At 36.8% G+C, this 23,256-nt stretch overlaps 1 protein-coding gene across 1 annotated transcript in view; it reads right to left on the bottom strand.

The window, feature by feature from the left end:
- Positions 1-23,256, bottom strand: part of TTN (titin) — a 272,029-nt gene that overhangs the window by 107,264 nt on the left and 141,509 nt on the right. Inside the window, exons 156-193 of the mRNA XM_053918810.1 lie at positions 23,152-23,235; positions 22,985-23,068; positions 22,685-22,774; positions 22,439-22,522; positions 22,240-22,323; positions 22,038-22,121; positions 21,842-21,925; positions 21,450-21,533; positions 21,255-21,338; positions 21,059-21,142; positions 20,862-20,945; positions 20,680-20,763; positions 20,515-20,598; positions 20,298-20,381; positions 20,118-20,201; positions 19,908-19,991; positions 19,696-19,770; positions 19,208-19,291; positions 18,660-18,749; positions 18,320-18,397; positions 14,785-14,901; positions 13,425-13,493; positions 11,096-11,176; positions 10,099-10,173; positions 9,413-9,499; positions 8,913-8,975; positions 8,499-8,588; positions 6,348-6,398; positions 3,511-3,912; positions 3,072-3,350; positions 2,552-2,827; positions 2,273-2,412; positions 1,844-1,970; positions 1,488-1,751; positions 929-1,195; positions 528-791; positions 300-439; positions 1-127 (exon numbers count right to left, since the gene is read on the bottom strand). Of these exons, the coding sequence (XP_053774785.1) occupies positions 1-127; positions 300-439; positions 528-791; positions 929-1,195; positions 1,488-1,751; positions 1,844-1,970; positions 2,273-2,412; positions 2,552-2,827; positions 3,072-3,350; positions 3,511-3,912; positions 6,348-6,398; positions 8,499-8,588; positions 8,913-8,975; positions 9,413-9,499; positions 10,099-10,173; positions 11,096-11,176; positions 13,425-13,493; positions 14,785-14,901; positions 18,320-18,397; positions 18,660-18,749; positions 19,208-19,291; positions 19,696-19,770; positions 19,908-19,991; positions 20,118-20,201; positions 20,298-20,381; positions 20,515-20,598; positions 20,680-20,763; positions 20,862-20,945; positions 21,059-21,142; positions 21,255-21,338; positions 21,450-21,533; positions 21,842-21,925; positions 22,038-22,121; positions 22,240-22,323; positions 22,439-22,522; positions 22,685-22,774; positions 22,985-23,068; positions 23,152-23,235 (4,596 nt within the window). The remainder of the gene's footprint in view (positions 128-299; positions 440-527; positions 792-928; positions 1,196-1,487; positions 1,752-1,843; positions 1,971-2,272; positions 2,413-2,551; positions 2,828-3,071; positions 3,351-3,510; positions 3,913-6,347; positions 6,399-8,498; positions 8,589-8,912; positions 8,976-9,412; positions 9,500-10,098; positions 10,174-11,095; positions 11,177-13,424; positions 13,494-14,784; positions 14,902-18,319; positions 18,398-18,659; positions 18,750-19,207; positions 19,292-19,695; positions 19,771-19,907; positions 19,992-20,117; positions 20,202-20,297; positions 20,382-20,514; positions 20,599-20,679; positions 20,764-20,861; positions 20,946-21,058; positions 21,143-21,254; positions 21,339-21,449; positions 21,534-21,841; positions 21,926-22,037; positions 22,122-22,239; positions 22,324-22,438; positions 22,523-22,684; positions 22,775-22,984; positions 23,069-23,151; positions 23,236-23,256) is intronic.

A 23,256-nucleotide genomic window follows, 5' to 3' on the forward strand; every position in this document is an offset into this window, starting at 1 on the left:
CTTTCACTTTCAGATTGGCTGCAGATTTAGCGTTGGCAGCCTGGAAGGACACCTCTCCTGTCATATCCAGCTGGCAGTTATAAAGGACCATAGTGTGCTTCTTCCCATCTTCAATGATTTCACAGTCCTGTTTGGGGTGAGGGTTAGAGGGAAAGAAACAGAAAAACATCATTTTCGTAACTGGTTGATACTACAAGCCATCAAGAGGTTTTATACCAGAAGTGTTATCTTTTTTCACCCTAAACAACCAAGCAAGCCCCGCCCCGCCTCCCGTGTGTGATCAGATCATCTTGACTTACAGGGGACGCAGTTAAAGGCTCTCCTTTTAACATCCACTGGCCGTGGACATCTGGCTCAGAAAGTTCAATTTCAAAGCGAGCTGTTTCACCAACAAACAATTCTACCCCATACAGAGGTTTTTCCACTTTTATCAGTCGAGCTGAAATGATACCAAGTTTTGTTAGACTGACTGAACAGGTAAACTGAAGATCCAGGGAAGTTACATTTAAAAGTTTTGAGCATCTCACCCTCGATGGTAACATTTGCTTTTGTCTTGTCTGTGCCACAGTCACACATGTATTCGCCTTTATCGTTAAGTTCTGCCTTTTTGATTTTTAAGATGCGGCGCAGGCCGTCTGACTTGATGGAGTGTTTGGGTGAAGGTACAATCTCTTCGCCATCTTTGAACCATTTCACTGGCACATCTTTGCTCACTTCACACTTCAGAATAATCTCATCCTTTTCGACTCCAGTTTTGTCATGTAATTTCACAGTGAAGTAGGGATCAGCCTCTGTAAAAGCCATTCAGCAGACAATCAGAAGAATGTGAAAGTGAAAGGTTATTGGAGAGTTAACAGGTTGCAAAGGAATTAACTACTACCCACTCTCAACACCTAAGAACTGGCTGTTTAGTGATAGTCACATTTACCTAAGACCTTTAGGTTTGCTGTGGACTTCAGGTCCTTTACTTGAGCTCGTATCTGGGATATGTCATCCAATGTCACTTCTCTTATCTCCAGTTTGTGAGTCTTGCCCTCAGATGAGATGAGTACAGTTCTGCTTGTGTGGAGTTTGGCATCATTTTTGAACCAGACTACATGCATTTTTTCATGAGAAAGTTCACAAACAAAAGTTGCTGTTTCACCTTCTTTTACTGTTTGGTCTTCAAGAGGTGATATGAATTTCAATCTTATACCTGCAATGCAAGCGTGGATAATATGCTCAGAAAAACAATTTACCCGCAGAGATATTCCACTCTAATCTGCCTGGCTAATAAGGATTTCACCTGGCATTTATTTATTCATCTTTTCAAATGGAGCTACCTTTTGTTTAAAAAAAAGTCAGGGGGATTGTTCATTAGCATGTGAAAGTAAAGTAGGGGTGCCGATTGTCACTTATAGTTATTAGAACTTGGTGTGCTATCTTTAAAGTCATATATTTGTGTGCCTAAATATGAGGTATTACAGTCAGATCTCATCAACTCGTACCTGTAACAAATAATTGTGCTGAGGTCTTCTTGCCCTCCACCTCAGCGGTATAGACCCCTTCGTCATCAAATTGAGAGTCATTGATAACAAGAATGTGTTTCTTTCCATCAACAATGATGTCAAACTTGTCAGAGGACTTGATGATATCAGGTCCTTTAGACCATATGACATTTGCCTCTCGAGTGAGGACACATTCAAACCGAGCCTGTCGCTTTTCTGGAACAGTAACATCCTTCAGGGGTACAGCAAAGTCAAGTTCGATTTCTGAAAACCAAACAATAAGAATGAGGTTTCTCAGAATGCAGAGCAACATGAAATGAAGTTGAGTCCACCCCTCAGGTTCTAAAAGCCCATACCTTTCACGGTCAGGATGGCAGTTGTAACTGCGTTGAGTGCCTGGTAAAGGACTTCTCCAGCTTGGTCCAGCTTCACTTTGTGCAAAGTTAAGAAGCGTTTCCCACCTTCTGCTTTGATTTCACAAGTCTGAAAAACCATAGTTTTAGTTAGCATTTAAATGAGATAAACTCCATACAGAAGAATTGTTTCAGATATAGATTTCTACAGAGTTTTAAAAATTACTACTAATACAAGTAAAAGTGTCTTGTTATAAATTTTAAAAAAATGTCTGAATGGTCTGCAAAGAGTGCACCAAATCTCTTCCCCTTTTTGAAACTTAAGAAGTCTGAAGTAACTCTGTCTTTACTGAACCAAATCTGAATGTCAAGCCTGATTATAGAAAGTAGTTATTTTATATGACTAACAACTTAAAATGGGAAATTACTCACAGGTGAGGGTCTTAGAAGTTCTCCCTTCAGTTTCCATTGTCCAGGAATGTCTTCCTCTGAGATTTCTGCATCAAAGCTTGCACTTTCTTTCTCATAAATGGTAACATCCTCTATTGGTTTAAGCAATTCAACCTCACGTTCTGTTTGGGTCAGGGATAAAATACCATAATGTGTTAATCAGTCTAACAATGCTTTCTTTTCATGTTTTTTGGGGGTATGTTATTTGCCTTATGCACACATAAAACTTATCTTCTAGAATAAAAGGTAAGATTTTTGTACCTCCAAGTGTCAGCTTTGCTGGGTATCTTTTCCCTTCAATCTCCACTGCGTATTCTTCAATATCTTCTGGCACAGCATTCTTAATTTTGAGGTGCATATAATTTCCCTCTTTCACTATCTCAGTCTTGTCATTTGGTTCCCAAGGGATTTCATCATATCCTTTGAACCACTTAATATTTGGGGTGTCCCTTGCTATATGACAGGTGAAAACAGCTGTCCCCTTGGGTTTCACATGCTGATCTCGTATGGGTTTCACCAGCCAGTCTCTAATGATTTCTGTAGGAAAATTAGGTCAGAAAAATAATGAACTGAACAAATAATATAAGTAACTTCCTTAGTCAATTTCAGAAATAGAAAAAAAATCATAATTAATCTGCTGTGAGATACTGATATCCCCCATCTCTGATAAGGGGCAAGACAGCAGATATTCTGAAATATCTGAAATATTCTGAAATAAAAATTTACTCTTTTATTTTCTTAGTATAATGAGCAGAACAAAATTTCCCAGCAAAGTACTAACCTACTACTTTTACGCAGGATGAACATTCCAGGTTGTTGGCATTTTCCACAGTAACGGTGTAGGTTCCAGCATCATAGTCATCTGCATCGTTGATGGTTAGGGCCCGCATCAAGCCAATGATGCCCGGCACAATTTTGCCTGGTTTCTCCACCACAATCTTCCCATCCTTCCTCCAGACCACATCACGTTCTTTGTTTAACTCACAGCTCAAGTACAATGGCTGTCCTTTGACCACTGTGACTTCTTCTTCAAGTGTTTTTACAAAACGCACAGGAAGCTCTGTGAAGAATTTCAGCAAGGACCTTTCACTATATGCAATATTTTCAATGAAATAAAACTTAGAAATAAGAGGTTTTCTCTAAAGTTACAATAAAAGTTGCTCCTGAGGTTTACTGTACTAAAGTTGAATATGGACCATATTCAGAAGACTGGAAATTACCTTCTACAATCAGTTTAGCTGTGGAGGTCTTTTCTTTATTTCCCAAGCGTAAGACGCAGGTGTATTCGCCAGCATCAGAAAGTTGAACATCAATGATATGCAACTTCCTGTCTTTACCATCTGCAATGAATCTATGCTTTGGGCTCTCCCGGATACTGCTACCGTCTTTCATCCAGGTTGTAATTGCAGTGGATGGGGAGACCAAACATTCAAAGATTGCGGAAGAGCCAACTGACTCTGCTTCGGTCAAGACGATGTCTTTGATTTCTTTTACAAACTTCAGTGGCACAGCCTTTAGCTGGTAGGTGAATGGGGCTTCATCAGGAGGTTTCTCCCCACCGCTTCCTGGTCTTAACTTTTTCCTTTCAGCTTCTATTGGTGAAGGAGTCTTTTTGGCTACACCTAATTCAAAATAAAATTAAAAGTTGATTTGGTACTTCCATAAGGAGGACAAACTAAGTATTCAGAAAATGAATACTTGGCTGCTGCTGGATAAAACCAGTGATAGAGCAACTAGATAAGAACATAAAATTAAAGACTAGGTAATTCAAAGCTTAATTAAATTTATGCTGCCTTTTCCAGACAAGAATATGAGATAGCATAAGGAATCCATGAATAATAAATGCTCTTCATTTTCTCAAGTTTTTTTTTTTTTACTTTTTTAAAAATATATTTATTGATTATGCTATTACAGTTGTCCCATTCCCCCCCCCACTCCACTCCATCCTGCCCACCCCCCTCCCTCCCACATCCTCCCCGCCATAGTTCATGTCCATGGGTCATATTTATAAGTTCTTTGGCTTCTACATTTCCTACACTATTTTTACCCTCCCCCTGTATTTTCCACCTATCATCTATGCTACTTATTCTCTGTACCTTTACCCCCCTCTACCCCTCCCACTCCCTTATTGACAACCCTCATGTTCTAGTTGTTTGCCTAGTTTGCTCTCGTTTTTGTTTTATGTGTGGTCGTTAATAACTGTGAGTTTGCTGTCATTTTTACTGTTCCTATTTGTGGTCTTCTTTTTCTTAGGTAACTCCCTTTAACATTTCATATAATAAGAGCTTGGTGATGATGAGCTTCTTTAACTTGACCTTATCTGAGAAGCACTTTATCTTCCCTTCCATTCTAAATGATAGCTTTGCTGGATACAGTAATCTTGGATGTAGGTCCTTGCGTTTAATCTTGGGTAATGTAATTATGATGTGCCTTGGTGTGTTCCTCCTTGGGTCCAGCTTCTTTGGGACTCTCTGAGCTTCCTGGACTTCCCGGAAGTCTATTTCCTTTGCCAGATCGGGGAAGTTCTCCATTATTTGTTCAAATAAGTTTTCAGTTTTTTGTTCTTCCTCTTCTCCTTCTGGCACCCCTATAATTCGGATGTTGGAACGTTTCAAGGTGTCCTGGAGGTTCCTAAGCCTCTCCTCGTTTTTCCAAGTTCTTGTTTCTTCATTCTTTTCTGGTTGGATGTTTGTTTCTTCCTTCTGGTCCATACCATTGATTTGAGTCCCAGTTTCCTTGTCATCACTATTGGTTCCCTGTACATTTTCCTTTGTTTCCCTTAGCATAGGCTTCATTTTTTCATCTGTTTTTCGAACAGATTCAACCAAGTCTGTGAGCATATTGATAACCAGTGCTTTGAACTGTGCATCCGATAGGTTGGCTATCTCTTCGTCGCTTAGTTGTATTTTTTCTGGAGCTTTGAAGTGTTCTGTCATTTGGGCCATTTTTGTTTGTTTGTCTTGGCGTGTCTGTTACTTTAAGGGGTGGAGCCTTAGGTGTTCACCAGGGCGGGGTAATGCTGGTGGCTGCGCTGTGACGCTGTACGTGGTGGAGGGGCCGAGTGGGAGCAACGGCGCCCGCCTCACTGTCCTCCGGATCTCAATCCTTCACTCCGATACCCACAATCAAACTGGGCCACTCTGGTGCTGGTTCCCGAGTAAGTGGGCCTGTGCAGACTCTAGGCCCCTGTGGGTCTCTCCAACAACCTCTCCTGTGAGGCTGGGAGTCTCTCCTGCTGCTACCCCAACCCCCAGGGGCGCTTTCAATCAGAGGTTTGAGGCTTTATTTCCTGGAGCTGGAGCCCTGGGTTGCACGGTCTGCTTCGTTGCCCTCCGTTCGTCCGGTTTATCTGTGGGTGAATTTGGTGCCGCGGGGTGCTACCCACTGCTCTGCCTGCCCCACTCTCTGCCACTCTGAGTCCGGCCCTCTGGGTTTATCTGTGCAAATGTGGGGCCGCAGGGTCTGCTAGTGCTCGGACTGCCTGCGCCATTTGTCCCACACTCCGCCAGTCTCAGTCCCGCCACAGCCACGCGAGTCCTCTCCACCCCGGTGCCCGTCTCCGCCCCTCCTACCAGTCTGGATGAATGTTTATTTTCTATTTCCTTGGTGTTGGTCCCCCTTGCTGTTCGATTCTCTGTCAGTTCTGGTTGTGCGAGGAGGCGCAGTGTGTCTACCTACGCCGCCATCTTGGTTCCCATTTTCTCAAGTTTTAAACCCAAATATAAAATGTCCAGATTAATGTCTAATTATTTTATCTGTCATGTAGAATTACCATGTACATGAAGAATTGAAGCTCAGAACATATAAGGTTCATTATCCTAAAATATAGTTGGATATATATATATATATATATATATATATAGTACCCACTTGAATAATATTAGAGATGTATTGCTTAAAATACCAAAAGACATACTATCTGAGCAGAATCAATTAAGAATAGGAAATATTGTGATAAATTCTGAATTTTTTTCCCCCTTGAATGTGAAGTTACCTTTGAATGTAAAGTTTCCTAGAGTGAAAGGTTACAATTCAGGGACAGGGAATTGATTCTTACCTTTGATGGGACCTTTTGGCTTGGCAGCCTCCTCTTTAGGTGTTTTGGCTTCTGCATTAAAAAACAGAACTCAGCATTTAAGCAATGTTCAAACTTATTCCATACTTAGTAAATCACATGAGTTGAGTCATGCTCTCTATCATAAATAGAGATAGTATCGTAATGTACAAAGTAATTGGTTTTATTTACGTGACTTCTATGAATAAGAGACATTTCTAATAGATATTTTTGATATTTCTAAGAAGGCATATTCTGAAAATAATGTGACTAAGCTAAATTGCCAACATATTTAGGATTAAAAAGTTATTTTCATTTGTTGATTATGTTCCAGTTAAATGTGAGATCATAATCAACAAAAGAAAAAAGCAAACAAAATATAACCAGAGACATTGAAATTAAGAACAATCTAACAATAGCTAGAGGGGAGGGGGGAGAGAATAATGCGGGGGAAGGTTTTCAGGAACTACTATAAAGGACACATGGGCAAAACCAAGGGGGAGGGTGGAAGCAAGGGAGGGAGGTGGGTTTGGCTGGGGTGGGGGGGGATTGGTGGGGGGGAGATGCAGACAATTGTAATTGAACAACAATAAAATAATTTAAAACAAAGTTATTTTCAGCAAGTGCCTTCATTCTTCTCCCATTTCTGCAAGGCTTACTCTTGCCTTGTGAGGAAGAGTTTTAGCCTTACCTACCTATGCAAAGTATTTTATGTGTTTACTTATGTATTGAACTGTGAACTGTGAACCAAGGATATGTTTTTGTCAACAAGGAATCAGTGCAGAAAAAAGGGAAATGGCCCAGAAGTTACCCTAAACCTCTCTTTTTTAAATTGAGCAGAAAACTCCAGGCAAGACTACGGAGAATGAAAGGGTCCACGGGCTACATCTCTCTGGATTCCTTTGATGATTTCTCTTAATTAGACAAATAAACTAAGGCAGAAGCAAGGAAGTTCCTACATTTAGAGTTAAATTCAATTATTAATGCAGGGGCAGTGAAACTATAGAACCAGTTTTCTAGCTTCATCCCCTGGGAATGGGAGAAAGGCTTTATTTTTACACATAATTAATTGGCTCAATGGCAGTTCTCATCTTTTTCTGAACTAATAAAAGGTACCACATTGAAATTATAAAAATATAAGAGGAAGAATAATGCCCAAATCATAAATATCAGTGACAAACTATATTAATGTAAATATTTAAATTATGCTGTAGCCAAAAAATATAACATATTGTCTCATGTCATTAAACACAATAAAAATCCAAATATTTCTATAGAGCTTACTATATGCCAGGCAGTATGCTAAGTGTTTCACATATATTTTTTAATATTCTCAGTAAACCAACAGGGCAAATATATTAGTTTGACTTTATAAACTAGAAAAGAAAAATTTAAGGAGCGTAAGTAGCCAAGGATCAAATTAATAAAATGTGTATTTATCAATGATCAAAACACATCAAATCATTTTTGGTTTTGAAATTATCACCTAAGTAATGAACTACAAATGCCTTAAGTATCTACTTGAGAAAATCATACCACTTAGTACATTTAAGAAAATTATTACTGACCTAAATTCTCATAGAGATTTAAGGGCTGAACTGTGCAGCCTTTTTTTTTTTTTTTTATTGTGGTAAAATATATCTACTATAAAATTTACCATTTAATAATTTTTAAGTGTGCCATTCAGTTGCATTAAGTACATTCACAATGTCGTGCAATCAACACTATCCATTTCCAGAGCTCTTTCACTGTCCCAATATGACGTCTTTTTAAAAAATAAGAAACGATTCCTACAGGGTGCATGGGAAATCTGAAGCTCCACGGGATTTCTGTGTGCGTTTCTTTAGAGAGTGTCTGTCTCCACAGTTTCATCAGCCTTGAACATAGTCATTACTTAATCTCAAAGGCATATAAGGAAATGGTACATCACAAGAACATACATTCCAGTCAAAACACAATATGCACCCATCAGATGAGAGATTGGATGGGTAAAGGATATCAGATGAAGAAAATTTCATCAAGAACTTATACCCACCCCGCAGTTGAAAGGACACCTAGATTCCACATAATGGGGGCTTAAATTTAATTCCAGTGTGAATGCTTTTATTAAGCCATCAAAACAGACAGCCAACAAGAAAACTACAGGATAAATACCTGCTTTCTTCCCAACTACTGGTACTGTCACCGGGGCAGTGATAGGAGTTGGAGCAGGCTCCACGGGTGGTGGTTTGATGGTCTTCACTTCTGTGGAGAGATGTCCGTTGCATTAATGCACACAGGTGTCACTTCCTAAAACCTTTTTTGGTGGCATATTTGCCTCTTCTGATGTAACTGGAAAAGTCTTCAAATAACTAGTTTTTCAGAGAATAATATATTCTAACAGTAACATAATCTATGTATAATACAATAATATTTTCTAATTAGTTAATGTACTATATATTAAATAAAATAAGAATATATTGTGACATTAGAAATCATTTGGTGCATGCTGACTTTTCTTACAAACTGCACATCATTTGTGTAAAGCACGAAGGAATATGTGTTGACATGGAGGATAAGCTTGCTCACCTGGTTCAGGCTTTGGTTTGGGTTCAGGTCCAGGGAGTGGTATTGCTGGCTTTATTTCAGGCACTGAAATAATCCACAACAATAAGCAGGTCATCACAGTAGTTCTGAAGTTTTTCACAACGTCAAACCCAAATTAAGCAGACATATTTTAGCATATGTTAAAGTTTATACATATAGGCACCAAATCAAGTGTTTGATCTAAGTTTATTTGCTTTTTAAACAAAACATTTGGAAAATATAGTAAGGCAATTATATTGGTTCTAATGTTGTAATTCATCTCACTGACCATAAATATATTTTTTCCTGGTATTTAAAACTTAGTAATTCATTTAACAAATGGGTGATCATTAACCAATTGTACGTGAGAGTGAAATGGTAAAGACAATTAAGCTGACCAGATTAAGGCCACATGTTCAAATCTTAATGCCAGTGTGATGATATTTTAAATGATGCATATTTGATTTTTAGAAACAACTAAGAAAGTGCCAGTAGGTTTGTACCTTTTGCTGGTTCAGGAATTTTCTTTTCCAGTTTTGCACCAGTAGCTGGAGGTGCTTCAACCTGTTCGACAGCTTTTGGAGGTGGCTCTGGTATTTTTGGATAATAAGATTATTTTCTAGTGTTATTTATTTAGAAATCAACTGATATGAAATAATTAAATCAAACTGTTTTTCAAAAAGTCAATTGATAGGCTTTAAAAAAAACCCTGTATTCTATTAATTAATTTCTACATTTTTTCTTGACTGTCTTAATTTTTCTTTTCCTTATTCCATTCACTTCTCTCCCAACCCCATTAGCTACCCATTTCCAAATATCTTTCATAATAAGTACCAATAAATAACCCTTTGATAATAGGCTAATGATAATAGTAAACCTACTTAAAAGTCCCTACATTTTATGAAACATTTGCTGACACTCTCTTGTGAAGTTATTCTGCAGCCAACCTGATTATTTTACAATCATTTCTACTGAAAGAACTTAAGTGGCAAAGTAAAGTGTAGGAAAATACATGAAGGGATTTGAAAATGACTATAAAAGTATTTCAACAGAAAGCAGACATTGGAAAACATAGATGATACATGAAGGTATGTTTATAGTTAACGCCACTTATTTTTACTAGGTAAATCTTTTGTTAGATGTCCATTTGTTAAAAGATAATTTCCCAAGTTGTTACTGAGATTCCTACCTGTAGGTTTTTTGATTTTTTCTACTTTTTTAGGTTCTACTTTAGGTTCTTCTTCTTCAGGTCTCTTTCTCAGAACTTGAAAGACAAAAATGTTTATATGTAAAGCAAGACAAACAAATGAAGATGTTGAATACATTTGACAAACGCAAATAATGTACAAAGCAAGGAAATGACAGGCATGCAACCTGACCTAGTATGCTGGGAAATTAGCATTTACACTAAAAATGTTGTTTTTAAAATTAAAGGTCGTTAATGTTAACTTAGAAGAGCACTCAGAGTTACTTGGTATCTATAGCAACAGTCTATTCAGAGACAAGTCTGTGGCAGTCATGACTCAAATACAAAATGAATACTTTGAGTAACAACAAATTCTAATCACAATTTGTATTGTAATTTAATGAGGAGTATTTAAATAAGTATAAAGTTTACTGAAATGGAGATATCTAAAGAAATGTAGCCTAGAGATCAGTAATTCCATGTGAAGAAAAAGCTATTTGATTCTTCATTTGAATGTCTTGCTTCCAATTTTTAATATCCTATGAGTATAAAATATTACAAAGATAGAAACAAGAAATGTTCAGCATTTTAAAAATGTTTTTTGTTAGTTGTGGTGCTCCTGTGTCATGGTTTAAAACTGAATACAGAATTTAGACTTAAATAGTTTTGTGTAATTTAGAGTATTTAATAGGGTTAGTATGTTATACTACACAATTCTACCATGAAAATGACAGCTATGGTCATTGCTATTAGTTTAGAATAATATCAATTTAGTTGTATCTATTAAGTAAATTTCAAAATACTGTGAACACTCACAAAATTTCTGTCTTCTTGTAAAAAAAGAGGTGGGAAATTATAACCTTAATTTTTAATGCCACTACAAATAAATTTTGATAAATGGAATCTAATTAAAAGAAATCAAAGGACAGACACATTTTGTAAGCTGTCAAGTGTGTTTTTTGTATACTTAAAGCTGAATAACAGTTGAAAAATACTATACCGCTTTTGAGAACAACTTCTTCCTTTGGTTGAGGTTTAGGTTCAGGGAGTAATTTGCGAACTTTCTTTTCAGCTTCAGGCACTTGAAAGAATATGATTTCAAATTTTGAAGTGAATTTATACAAAAACTAAATTGCAACAATAAATGTCTCTTTCAGAACTAGTTAACTATAGATAGTACATAAGCAATAATTTGTCATATGTAAATATCACAGTACTTAAAAGCAAAAAATATACTTCAAGTCATTTCCTCTGAAACATCTATATAACTTTGTGATGAAATTTGATTCTATTAACTGTAGGCAAATATATTCATCTTAAAAGACTGTACAGAATATGTTGTTCTATATTAACTCTATAAGTCTTTCATCAAATACAAGGCTTTTGACAGCATCTCTGCCTCAATCTGCAATTATAGATTGCCCAAACCTACATTGGTCTCTCCCTAACCACCGATTACTTCAGAATAATACTGGTAGGTGTTAGTGTTATTATTCAGTCTTCTCCAATGATAAGAGAAGGAAGCCAAGGAATCTGGTTTATGACCTTGATGTTGGGAAAGGGCCATTATTTCATTTTATTAACAGAAGTATCTTTTCTTAAGGTATTCTTTGTGAAATAATACTAACTTAAAATTATGGTCCTGTACAATTGAAAGCTGGTATAGGAGCTTATTTTTAATGAATAAAAAATATTCTTGAATTTAGACTAAAGAAACCCCAGAAATTCTAAAGTAATTCCCTCTTGCATCTTTAGTGAATATCAAGCATGGTCTATGCTGTTATTATACAGAGCAGCCTGCTTATACTACCATAGCCCTCATGGATTGGAACAGAAAAAAAAAAAATACACTTCATAATCCTTGAACCATTTTTACTCTCTATCAATGTTGATTTAAATTTAATTGAAAACATTGTTTGTATCATGTAACATTATAGTTGTTGACTCACGTGAAATCTGAATTTCTTAGATATTTGTATAAAATTCCCATTCAGTGCTTTAAACAAGACATTTATAATTCATAGTTTTTTCAATGTGATGAAGATAACCATGCCTAACTCTTACTTCAACATTTAAATATACAAAAGGCAAATGTGTAACTATTTTATTTTAAATATATTTTTCTTTCAACCATTATAAGTAGAATTTCATAAACATTATTTTTTTATCCATTATAAATTGTACTGGCCTTCAATACTATTTTAGAGTTACCAATATTCTTAATGTATAACTATTTTCATTGACTGAACTTGAAGAAACCATCATGCATTTGATTAACATAAGTTGGGATGACATAATATCCTTTACTTATATAATGGACACAGTAAAAATATATCAGTGTATTTCTTTTTCTGTATTATTTTATTTTTAAGATCTTACTGACATTTGAGACTCAGGTGTAGAACACACCAGTTAGCTATTACTTTTAAAGTCAATATATGTTATTTCATGTCATTTTAATGTTGATAAGTGGCTTTGTAATAATCCTTTAGTAGCTGGTATCCACAGTAACATTATTTTATAATCTTGATTTTATAGGTCAGGAAATGCATATTCACATTGGTGATTTTCCAAAATTTCAGAGTGAATCAAGAGCAGATTCAATTTCTGTGTCTGGATGTGTTTACTTAAATAGAAAACTGCTCTCTACTATACTTACTAGAAAAATTAAGAACTTTATTTCAAATAGATATTTTCTAGACTTTTATGATTCATTGATTTTTCTTTAGGATCTAACTTTAGATAGGAAAAACTATTGTTCAAAGAGAAATTTTGGAAAGTGACCTGCAGTGAGAGTGAAATCTCTCTAAAACGTGAGATCTGTAAACCTGAACAAATGTCTTGGGGTCACTGAGAAGAAAGTGACAGGAAGGCCATGAGAAAATCCCTATGAATCATCTTAATAGGTAGAAGGAGGACATGAATTGTATTTAGTACTTAACACTGGCCCACATTTAACACTGGCTAAAATACTGCTGTTCTGGTGCAGTTCCAAAGCTTTCCATTGCTACTCCCAGCACTTTAACCCAAGATGTATTCAATATTAATTTCAGCTAACCAGCAAAATTTCATAGGGAATCGCAAGAAGACATAAGTAGATGAGACAAAGATAAACAATATCTATCCACATAATGTATGAAATTAATGAGAGACCAAGGAAGCAACACTCATGAGCCAGAACCATAAAAGGTACAAAAACACAAGAAATACTTGAGACTACTGTGATTACTAAAAAAGTAACTTGAAAAGAATACATTCTAGATGGCAGAAAGAGCAGAGATTCAGATGAAGGGATATTGCGTATGAATGCATTTTCAAGACTGAAATACCTTTCAGAGGTTTAAGCTCCACTTTTTCTGGAACCTCGGGTTTTTCAGGAACTTTCTTCTTTGTAACAGCTTGAAAGAATATGATCTTGCTTTTATTATTTGTATATGTAAATTAGACTGAAGCAAATTGTTAAACACGTGCTTCAAGAATCAAAACCAAGCTTTGGTTACAACCACTAGAAAGCATTAACGCAGCCAAGAATAGCCACCACGGAGCATACAAGAAGCATCCCAGCCATGAAAACAGATTTCAGTTTTACTCCAATTAAATGAAAGTCTGGCTGAGAAGCAAGATAATTTTTTTTTTTGCAGGAAAAAGAAATTATCCTTTGAGTATAAATTTTACATTAAGAAAAATGTATTGTGTGTGTTCTCATGGAGTATCAGTTGACACATGGGTCCTCTTTTAAGAAGCGCCTACTTTTTCTGTCTGACTTAATACATTAGAAGTTCCCCCTACTGGACAGGAGGGTTGTGGAAGGGCAAGAATCACTAGAAGTAAAGTCATTTTCTGGAAGTTTCTGGCTTTGTACGTGTATATGGAGAAAGTGTTCATCTAAGATGGTATCTAGGTAATATTAGATTGTGAAATCTAATGACATCACAAATAAGACAACATTTTATTAAAATAAAAAGAATAACATACTTTTGCCAGTTTATTTCACATTTTAAAGATGTTACTCAAAATTAAGAATATTGCGTCCATTCAAAGAAAAGTTTAAATGCAAAAAGAGTGAAGGGGAGTTTAACACTGGGAAGAGATGCTGGACATCACATGCGTCCATCATCACTCTGGCTCTGCTGAGGACAACCACAGGACACAACTGATTGGGCCTTCATTAAGTGGGAAGAGAAAAGTGGGGGAGCAGTGACAGGTCACGCACATGCTCTCCTTTCTTGGTATCTGAGCACATATCAGCCATTGGATGCCACAAATATATTACTTCTAGCATACTTGAAAGCCTATGACATTACTTAAGAACAGCTTTGGCTTTTGTATACATTTGTTACTGCAATATTAAAAACATCTTGCAAACTTTTCTTATACATTTCACATGCATAAGATCCCAAAGATATGCAGAGCAATCAGGCTTTCAAATCAGAAAACTCTTTCTCCACATTCTGCGTAAAAAAGTTAATTGGGCGGATGTCTAGGATGAAGCTAACAAAATGCACTGTCTGACATTTGGGGCAGCAGGCACGGCCAGACAAGGCACCTGGAGCAGCATAAACGCAGGTCTCTATGCAATTCCCACAGCTTGGTCATGTCTGAAAGCACACACTTTTAAAAGTTCTTGCAAGCACCATTTCAGACGACTGGATAGCAGGTTAATAAAACTTTGGAAGAGGCATTTTATACCTTTAAGTTGGAATGCTTTCTCCTTCACGTCTTCCTTAGGTGGAGCAGGTGGAGGAGCTGGGGGCTTTGGTTTGAATTTTGGCTTTTCAATAATCTTTTCAGGTTCAGGTTCAGGTTCTTAAAAGAGTATTTCAGGAGCATTAGTATATGCATATATTAATTAGTGTGAATATACATAGTATATTCAGAAGAAATTTTTAAAAATATGAAATAAATGTTTGCTTTTTTTGGATACATAATATTAGTGTCCAACATAAAACATAAAACAGTATCCAACATAAAACATAAAAATATCAACGTGGTACACCAATGATGAGAAATACAGCAAATGCATCAACAAAAACAACAAAGGAAGCTTCCATGTAAGCCACATTGACATAAGATAAATGGTACAAATTACATGGATACGTAAGAATCAGATGCACATTTAAGACGGTAAATCTTACATACAGATTCAGAGACCTACTATTCAAGCAGAACATAAAATACATATATGTGAAGAAGAAGATATGGTGATGAAGATTTAAGTCCAATTAATCGAATACCTTGAACTGGTATTTCTTCTGGCTGTGGTTCAGGTTCAGGTTCTTCAGGCTCAATATACTTTTCAATTTCACGTTCTTTAAAGAATGTTGACAAGGCATGTGAGATTGTAATGTAAAGTTCTTCACAGAGACCCACACAAATTTCACATAGATGTAAAGATTACAGTCCCAAAGATGAAAATACAAAGTTACTTATATGGGAAAAGGAGGCAAGATTTGTATTTTCTTACACTTGAACTTTTCATTCACCTGTTTTCAGTGTATGTTGATGGCAAAAGAGGTGAATTTTAGAATTTGATATTGGGTTACCATCTAAGGAGCCAATGCAATGAATTCTTCCAGTTTTGTCTCAGTAAAGTGTATCTTTTGGAATTTATATTTATCACCAAGAATAATCAAATTAACAACTCAAATTCTACTTTGAAAGAAATATAAGCATTTGAAAAATGAAATATGCTGGAGTGCTTGCGTATAGAATGGCAAGAAGGAATTTCATCCTACGAATGCTTTTGTACTCCTTACAGAAGTTTTCAAGAGGTTAAAAAATTTTATATTTCAGCATATATACCTTCAACAGGGGGAGTCACTTTTCTACCAATTGTTATGGATGCTTTTTCTTCATATATGACTTCCTCAGGAGACTCTTCAACTTAAAAAACACAGTATTTTCTTTTAGATGGCATTCAAAATATCACTGCAACTGCTAAGTTGTAACATACTAACTTTGTTATACTCTATAATATATCCTTCAAATGACCCCCAAATGTCAATAACTTCACTGCTGAAGACAGGCAACAGATAAATACACAAGACCCGTCTACAACCAAAGCACGATGCTGAAGACAATTGCCATCTTTCTAAGATGTATAGAGAAGCCATGTACCTTGGACAGGTGGAGCTTCTGGCTCTTCAGGGAGAGGAACAAACACTTTCTTTTCTGGGATGACTTCCTTGGACACTTCAGGCACTTTAAAGATATTGATTTTTTTTTTTACTATTAAGAATTTAGAAGAATTCACAAGATTCTTTGATGAGCAGGCAAAGAATTCAGGGGGAAGTACTTCATCTTACAAGACTTCATGGGGAAGATAGCTTTGGAGCATGGCACCCTTCTGGACACCCTAATTTTATAAATAAGTTTTCTCAGCCTTCTTCATTTCCTTCTTTTCTTCAGTGTACTCTTATATGTAGGTGTTCTTCACTGGTCTAACTTTGATCCTTTTTAAAAATTGGCTCAATTTCCTTTGAACAATTACTCCTGAACTCTCAACTCATATTTCCATGTGGATGACTTCTAGATCTCCATCTCTGTACCTGATGTTTTTCCTAAGCTCCATACTTGAAAAGTGAAAAATACATCCACTATCTTATTTCTAATACCAGTTCAGGGACCCCATGAACCATCTTCGTGGTCATCGATCTTCAACCCTTCCATTCACCTTGGGCTCCATTTCCCTAATTGCTTTGAAAATAGATGCCAACTCAATTTTCATCTCCCTTGAATTCAATCTCTTTTTTCCATTTCTGCCACCACTAATCTTGTCTAACTTTCAATGACCTTAAATAACTGCAATGGCTGTTTACTACTTTTACCATTTCCAATTGCTTGATGCCAGTTATGTTTTTGACGCCCAACTCTTATTAATTCATACATCTGCTTCAAAAGCTTTCAAGGTTCCTATTGCTTACATAATAAAGTGTACACCTTATGCTGGCATTCGAAGAACTCCAAAATATAGTATGACCCTTAACTTTATATCCACCCTTATCTTTCAACCAATCCGTACTCAAATTACACACGCTTATTTGATAGTCCTTGAATTTCCTAGACTGTTCTACCTCAGGGCCTTTTGATATAATATTCCCTTTGCCTAGAATGCCATTTCCTCAATTGCTACATGTAAAAATCCATCAAAACTTAAAATTATAAATACTTTTTTCATACGCTTTTCCTGATGCCCCTGCCTGAAGTTGATCTTCCCTAGCTCTGGGTTCCTGTAGCCATTTATACTCATTTTGTAGGTGCACTCACTTCCTCTCTTGTACTGGAGCTGTGTTGTACTTTCTTCTCATCAGATTTAAATTGCTTGAGGGCTGGATCAGACCTTATCTTTTCTAATAGGGTCTTGTTAATGGTAGAAATTCAACAAAATATGCTGAATCGAGCTATTCTATGCGTCAAGTGGGAGGAGATAATTTTCTGCCTCATATAACCACGTCATGGCACAACTGAATCTAATTCCTCATTCATTTTTTTCCTCCTGCTTGTTTGCCTTATTTTCTCTCTTTGCCTCCATTATTTTCTTTGTTTTACTGTGACATGTGGTCTTGCATAAACTTATACTATGGTATTTTTTTCCCTAAGAACCATTATTAAAAAGCTCAAACAGTGTTCAGAGAGATATTTTTCTTCATACTAGGTACCTTTTTCTGGAGAAACTTCTCGTTTTTTGGTAACAGGCACAGGTTCTTTCTTTACTGGAACAAGTTTCTTGGGCACCTCAGGCACTTTGAAGATATTAGTTTTATTTCAAAAAGAGTAGTTAAAAACATTTAAAAGTGTTAAGATAAAGAATCTATAATTAATGAAAACAAAATAAGGACATTTTTGTCCCTAGTTATGCAATAATGAGGACGAGTTACTGGATTGCTCTTTAAGATATCAGAATACTGTTTTAAGAAACTATGATGTCAATGATGACATGAATACCTTTAGCTTCTGGTGGTTCTGGCTTCTTAATAGTTGGGACTTTCTTCGGTGGAACAACTTTCTTTGCCATCTCTGGTACTTTAAAGATATTAGTAGCATTTAATAATATAAAATTGCAAGATGCAATATACACACATTAATCTGACAAGTCTGTTCAACACCATAACATATGGGGAAGAGTTAGACACATAAAACAACACAACACAGAATAAGGAAAGATGTCAAATTTTAGACATCATACAGAAATAAATTAAATATTGATTTATTTTATTGTAAGTACCTTTAGGAGGTGGAGCTTCTGGTTTTTTGATGATAGGAACTTTCTTCTCTGGAACAATCTTCTTGGGCTCTTCAGGCACTTGAAAGATAGGAATTCTTTTAGAGTCGGATCATTACAATGAAAAGTTTAATACTAATGAGTGAAATAAAAATCACATCTATTTGTTATGTGCATTGTAAAATTCTGTAGGATCAAAGTTTTATGTGCAAACTTTTGTTCTTGCCAATGAAGTGAAATTCAAGTAAGGAGATGGAAGACTGATATTTTACCTTAAGGAAGATATATAATGTCGTACAAATCAAATGATACATTTTCCCATACAGTGGATTCTGCCTTGTACCTGCTGGCGGTGGGGCTTCTGGTTCCTCTTCTTCCACAGCAGGCACTGGTGCTTCCTCTTCAGGAGCAATTTCCTTGGGTTCTTCATATACTTTAAAGATACAGTTAATTTTAATTCAACGTGTGAAATGATGTTCTAAAATACACAAAACGCTGAACACAATAAATAGTAATCTTGATTTCTTTCCTTGTTTCAATTAATCTCTTATTTGTTAGGATGAAATCTATCTTATTTTCACTGACTTCTGTTTCTATTGATTTGAAGGCTTGAAAAGCCTTTTGGTATTTGATCTCTTTCATAGCCATTAGTTCTCTTGTCCTGTGTACTTTAGAGAGCTTTGTTTAATGCAAGTTACAATGCCCTACATAGATGCTGCTGACTGGTCACTCAAAATATAGATTTGAGATTGGAGCTAATTAAGAATGATGAAGTAAGACAAACAATTAAAGGACAGAAAATGAACAAAGATATTAAATTAGGGAAAAAAGGAACAAGGTTTAAATTAGAAATAGCACAACTGGCAAACTCATTTGTGGTCTTATATATACCTTCTGGAGGAGGAGACTCCACTTTCTTGGGAACAGGAACTGCTGGTTTCTCTTCCAAGACAGGTTTCTTTGGAACTTCTGGCACTTGAAAGATATTAGTTAGTTTTACTGGTAGGTAATTGAAAGGACATGAAATTTATACCACATTTAGTTCACATCTACTTCAACTAACACAGGGACAGATCCAAGAACAAAATTCACAATAATGTCAATGATATGTCCTTGGAACTACACAGAAGGAAGGAAAATGTGGCCTATAAATATTAACAAAACTGCATTAGTAAACTTTTCCAATGCTCATAAGAGGTGCATTAGTTTTTTTTAAAAAAATCAATGATGTTATTTAAAAATTTAACCCTAAACATCCAGAATAACAGATGTGTAGTTGTGAACATAAAAGATTTGACAAACAAAAAGGTTTCCTATAATAAGTGACTTTTGAGGTCAAGATTGAGCACTTTCTGCAGAATCTCATTAGTGACAGGTACCTTTAGCTGGTGGGACTTCTGGCTTTTTGGGAACAGCTACTTTCTTTTCTGGAACTTCTTTGGGAACTTCCGGCACTTTAAAGATATTAGTATTTTAATATCATGAAGAATAGCTAGTAAACATTTATCACATTTACACAGAATAAAACACTTTTTAAGAGTTGGAGGCTGTATCCACCTCCATCAGATGGAGGACCACTACATGTATGTACCTTTGGCAGGTGGGACTTGAGGTTTCTTGAGAACCACTGGAGGCTCTTTCTTTTCAGGAACAACTTCCTTGGGCACTTTGGGCACTTCAAAAGATATTAGTAGTTTTTAGGTCATAGTTTCAATGAAGTATGGAAATCATTAAGTAGAGCAGTAAAGCATAACATTTTAAAGACAGTTTTCCATAGGAAGTTAGTGGCAGTGAAATATACCTTTCACGGTTGGTGGTTCAGGTTTTTTGGCAATGACAGCAGGTGGTTTCTTTTCTGGGACAGGTTTCTTTGGTGGCACAGTCACTAAAGATTTTAGAATTTATGTGTTAGAATGAGTGGATATGAGTGAGCAAGAAGGGAGAAGGATTGGCTAAGGCAGCCTAGCCGCTGGCTCTGTACCTTTTGGAGGAGCCTCAGGCTCTGGCTCTTCCACAACTTCAGCTGGAGGCTCTTCAGAGACAAGTTCTTCAGGCTCCTCAAACACTTTAAAGACACAAGCTCATTTTACCACCAGAATTGACTAGAGTATATGAAATCTTTTGCAAAAAGATGTTTATAACACTAAGAAGAGAGTTTTTCTTTTTAAAAACACTGGATGGGAGAGTTTCGTTATTACCTTCACGGGGAGGACTTTCCGGTTTGGGAGGAATGGCTTCAGGCACCTTCTGTTCTGGGACAGCTGCCTTGGGCACCTCAGGTACTTTAAAGATATTAGTATTTTGATGATTAGACAGAGTAAAGACAAACAGACAGTATCAAACAGTGGCATGGGGGTGGCTACCTTTGGCTGGTGGAACTTCTGGCTTTTTAGGAGGCACCAAAGGCACTTTCTTTTCAGGGACAACTTCTTTGGGAGCCTCAGGCACTTAAAAGATATTAGTAAAATTACATTTAGGAGTTATGAAGACCACTGAAACAAAATATTTTTAAGAGCAAAAGGGTCCTAAGGTCCTTGACAAATACCTGTAACAGGTGGGACTTCTGGCTTTTTAGGAGGCATCACAGGCACTTTCTTTTCAGGGACAATCTTTTTAGGAGCCTCGGGCACTTAAAAGATTTTAGTAAAATTACAATCAGGAGTTATGAGACTGCTAGAAGAAAATATTTTCCAGGGTAGCAGAGTTATATATCTTCTTAAGGCTAAGGTGAGTGATAAGTACCTGTAACAGGCGGGACTTCTGGCTTTTTAGGAGGCACCACTGGTGCTTTCTTTTCAGGGACAACTTCTTTGGGAGCCTCAGGCACTTAAAAGATATTAGTAACATTACAATTAGGAATTACAAAGACCACCAGAACAAAGTATTTTCAGGAGCAGATGAGTTATATCTTCTTAAACCTCAGATCCATGACAGCTACCTGTAACAGGTGGGACTTCTGGCTTTTTAGGAGGCATCACAGGTACTTTCTCTTCAGGGACAACTTCTTTGGGAGCCTCAGGCACTTAAAAGATATTAGTAACATTATAATCAGGAGTTATGGGACCACTGGAAGAAAATATTTTCAAGAGCAGAAGAGTTCTGTCTTTCAAAGACTACGATCAGTGACCAATACCTGTAACAGGTGGGACTTCCGGCTTTTTAGGAGGTGCCACTGGCACTTTCTTTTCAGGAACAACCTCTTTCGGAGGCTCGGGCACTTAAAAGATATTAGTAAAATTTCACTTAGTACTTATGAGATTGCTGAAGTAAACTATTTTCAAGGTTGGAAGAGTTATATCTTCTTAAGTCTAAAGCGAGTGATAAGAAGGACCTGTAACAGGTGGTGCTTCTGGAAAGTTAGGAGGCACCATTGGTGCTTTTTCCCCAGGGACAATTTTTTGAGGGACACTTAAAAGATATTAGTAGTTTTATACTTAGGTTATTGAGATCAATGGACTAAGAATATTTCCAAGAGGAAAGAGTTGTTTTTTTTTTCCCTGTTGAACATGGATGGGGGAAAATTACCTGAAACCGGTGGGGCTTCTGGTTTTTTGGGTGGTGCCTTGGGAACCTTCTTTTCTGGGACAACTTCTTGAGGAACTTCAGGTACTTGAAAGATATTAGTAGTTTTACACATAAGTTAATAAAGAACGTGGACCAAATCTGTTTTCAATAGCAGGAGAGAGTTCTTTGGCAGAGTGAGGTCATGGCTAATGCATACCTAGGACAGGTGGAGCTTCTGGCTTTTTGGGTGGTGCCTTGGGAGCTTTCTTTTCTGGGACAACTTCTTGGGGAGCTTCGGGCACTTGAAAGATATTAGTAGTGTTACACTTAAGTTAATGAAGAACAATGGCCTAAAATTATTCTCAAGAATAGAAGAGATACTTCTTCTGAAGCAAAATGAAGTCAGGGCTAACATATACCTGTGACAGGTGGGGCTGCTGGTTTTTTGAACGGTGCCTTGGGAATCATCTTTTCTGGGACAACTTCTTGAGCAGCTTCAGGAACTTGAAAGATATTAGTATTTTTAGGATTTATAAATAGTGAAGGCATACACTGTAGTAACTGTGAAGAGTATACATCTACATCTTTTTCTCCTACCAGAGCAGAGGGAATAAATACCTTTAGCAGGTGGGGCTTCTGGTTTTTTGGGCACAGTCACAGACACTTTCTTTTCAGGTACAACTTCTTTAGGAGCTTCAGGAACTTTGAAGATATTAGTATGTTTTAGTGGAACCATAAACAGGGGGGACCTTGGCAACATATTTACTCAAGCGATACAATTTGTGAGACTGAAGGACACTTCTATACATGCTCTCCAACCCAGCCCCTTGAAGAGGGAGGCCCCCAACGTGGAAGGATAAATACCTTTAGCAGGTGGAGCTTCTGGCTCTTTGCGGGGAGCCACAGGCACTTTCTTCTCAGGGATGGCTTCCTTTGGTGGCGGCACCTCAGGCACTTAAAAGACATTGGTAATTTGTGTTTAGAAAAAGTGAAAATAATTGATGACTATAATATGTAAACATACACCAAGAGACTTTGAAAAATGTCTGGTTTTTTTTTCCCTTTAGAATTATGTCACCTTTATGTAGTATGATTTGGATATATAATTCCCTAGCTAAAACAGCAGTTCTTTTTCTCCCTGGGTATATATAGCCTTGACATTACCTTCAGGGGGAGGACTTTCCGGTTTGGGAGGAATGGCTTCAGGCACCTTCTCTTTTGGGACAGCCGCCTTGGGTACCTCAGGTACTTTAAAGATATTAGTATTTTGAAGGTTAGACAGAGTACGGACACACAGACAGTATCAAACACAGTGACATGGGGGTGGCTACCTTTGGCTGGTGGAACTTCTGGCTTTTTAGGAGGCACCAAAGGCACTTTCTTTTCAGGGACAACTTCTTTGGGAGCCTCAGGCACTTAAAAGATATTAGTAAAGT

This window comes from Desmodus rotundus, chromosome 2, assembly GCF_022682495.2.
Source record: "Desmodus rotundus isolate HL8 chromosome 2, HLdesRot8A.1, whole genome shotgun sequence".
NCBI classification, from domain to species: Eukaryota; Metazoa; Chordata; class Mammalia; order Chiroptera; family Phyllostomidae; genus Desmodus; species Desmodus rotundus.